Source organism: Chaetura pelagica, unplaced genomic scaffold, assembly GCF_000747805.2.
Source record: "Chaetura pelagica isolate M959 unplaced genomic scaffold, ChaPel_1.0 scaffold741, whole genome shotgun sequence".
NCBI lineage: Eukaryota > Metazoa > Chordata > Aves > Apodiformes > Apodidae > Chaetura > Chaetura pelagica.
In genome coordinates, this window is record NW_009954634.1 from 335,320 (window position 1) to 337,711 (window position 2,392).

The 2,392-nt window shown below is 55.6% G+C and overlaps 1 protein-coding gene across 1 annotated transcript in view; it reads left to right on the forward strand.

Moving 5' to 3' along the window:
* Positions 1-1,269: 1,269 nt before the first annotated feature.
* Positions 1,270-2,392, forward strand: part of ATCAY (ataxia, cerebellar, Cayman type) — a 12,984-nt gene continuing 11,861 nt past the window's right edge. The window contains exon 1 of the mRNA XM_010005585.1: positions 1,270-1,346. Within this exon, the coding sequence (XP_010003887.1) occupies positions 1,270-1,346 (77 nt within the window). The remainder of the gene's footprint in view (positions 1,347-2,392) is intronic.

Consider the following 2,392-nt stretch of genomic DNA (forward strand, 5'->3'; position numbering starts at 1 on the left):
AAATGTAGAGACCTGTGTGAGCAGGTCCTGGGCAGTGCCCAGAGCAGGACACACCGTGTGTGTGCTGGGAGGAAAGGCTGAGGGACACAGGGCAGGGAGAGAGCCCTGCAGAGCTCCCAGCCAGCTCTGTGCTCTGATCCCTGTCTCTGCCAGCTCCTGTCACAAACCTGGATGCTGGATTTATTCAGGCCTCAACGCAGCTTCCTTCCCTTGCAGCAGATCCACACGGATTGCTCTGCCCCCAGATCATCACCCTGGGTACAGACAAACCTCCAGGAGAGGCAGAAAAAGCACTGACTAAAAGAGCATTGCAGCAATAGGTCAAACTGCCAGGTGCTGATTTCCCTGGCACCAGGGAACAGGCAGGGCAGCCCCATCCTCTTGGGAAATCCTCCTAGGTCCCTTATTCTAAAAAAAATAGATGTTACTACCCAGCCAGTGCCTGGGGAGATTCCCAGGAAGGGCTGGACTCAGGAAGAACATTCAAAACTGACCTGCAGTGGGTGAGTTAATGCATGTGCCCAACACAGGAGCTGATTGCACCTGAGTGTGTTCTAGAGGAGATAAGGCCTGACCTTGTCCCCTCCAGGCTCCCTCTGACCAGAGCTGGTCCTGCAAAGGTTGGTCCTTGGCTGGACTTTGTTGGGAGTTGCAGGTGCAACCCTGGGAAACAGACACAAAGGTCTGATTTTTGCTGGTTTGCAGTGTAGGAACCTTCTAGTGGAGGCAAAACAAGAGATATATGGTCTTCAGGGCCCTTCACCCTGCTGGGTGTTGGTGTGAGAACAGGGCTCCCTGGGTGGGAATTTCTCCTGCTCACACCAGTGCAGGAGAAAGCCCAGACTGGGAACATCACCCCAACCTTGCCTCCATTTGAGGTGCTCCAGATTTTTTGGCAACTGCTGTGGTTTAGCTGGGAGCAAGGCAGAGATGTGAGTTCTTCAGGGGTGTGGAAGGGCATTCAACAACCCCACAAAGGCCTCCTCACCCTCCTCTGTTCCCCTGGGGGTGCAGGGACAAGGCTGGGGATGGAGCACAGACCAGGCAGCAAAACCAAAGTCATTCAGGCCACAAAACCCCATGTCCTTGCCTTATTTCCTTTGCAAAACAAGCAGCCACCACTCTGCTCCTCTCTGGAACATGTTGTCAGCAGAGATTAGATGCTTCCCAGTCGTGGTGGTGTCCTGTGCCAAGCTCTCTGCCTTCCACCTTCCAGCCTCAGCCCTTCCTTGAGGGAACCTCTGTGCAGCCAGCGCTTCTCTGAGCACCATGGGGACCACAGAAGCCACTTTGAGGATGGAAAATGTGGATGTGAAGGAAGAGTGGCAAGATGAGGACTTCCCCAGGTTGGTTCCCTGTAAAAAAAGAAGAAGATCAAGGAAAATTTTATTTCTTCCTGTAAGAAACATTGAGCATGTGGGTCTCCCTCCCACCAGCCCAACTTTAGCAGGGTGATTCTCAGCCAGAGAACAGAGCTTTTGTAGCCAAGCTGCTCTAGAGGCTTAAAAAATGTTGGGAGGTTTTTGGCAACCCCCTGTCAGTGTGGAAAGGAAGGCAAGGAGCTGGGTGTGGAGGGCAGGGAGATGGGGATGGAGGGGAGAGACTCCTTCCCAGTATCTGAACCCAGCAATGCTGCTCTGCCAGGAATTTGCCCCAGGAAGCAGAGTCATTGGGGTGCAATGACCACAGCACCTTGAGGTACAGAATCCAAAAGGTTTTAAACCTTGCAAGAAACCACGTGTGGGTGACAAGAAGGTGCCAAAGTGGCAGCTTTCACCTTCTCAGACACTCCACGAACTGCTCAGAGTGCCAAAAAAATACCCCACCTCTGTGTGTGCTGAAGCCCTTGAGGCCACCCAAGGGCTGCACCCACCCCTGGCTCTGCTCCCATGCAGCTCACAGCCTTGCTGCCTCTGGGGGCTGGACCACGTGTGGGTGACAAGAAGGTGCCAAAGTGGCAGCTTTCACCTTCTCAGACACTCCACGAACTGCTCAGAGTGCCAAAAAAATACCCCACCTCTGTGTGTGCTGAAGCCCTTGAGGCCACCCAAGGGCTGCACCCACCCCTGGCTCAGCTCCCATGCAGCACCCAGCCTTGCTGCCTCTGGGGGCTGGGCTGCCCCAGGGGCTTCTCAGGGTTGTCTGGCCCTGTCCCAGCTGCAGCTGAACTCCCCAGGCAGCCCACAGAGCCCCTGTATTGGCAGACAGAGGAGCAGTGTGCCCGTCAGGGGGGGCACAAACAACCCCTGCCTGGCCAGGAAGGGGCTCCTGTTCCCCTGGATGAGCTGGGCTCTGTTCCCCCCAGGGCAGCTGCAGGGCTCATCTGAGCACCTCTGTCTCAGGGGATGTGTCTTGTCCTTCCGTTGTCCCCCCCACTTTCCCCCCCCCCCCC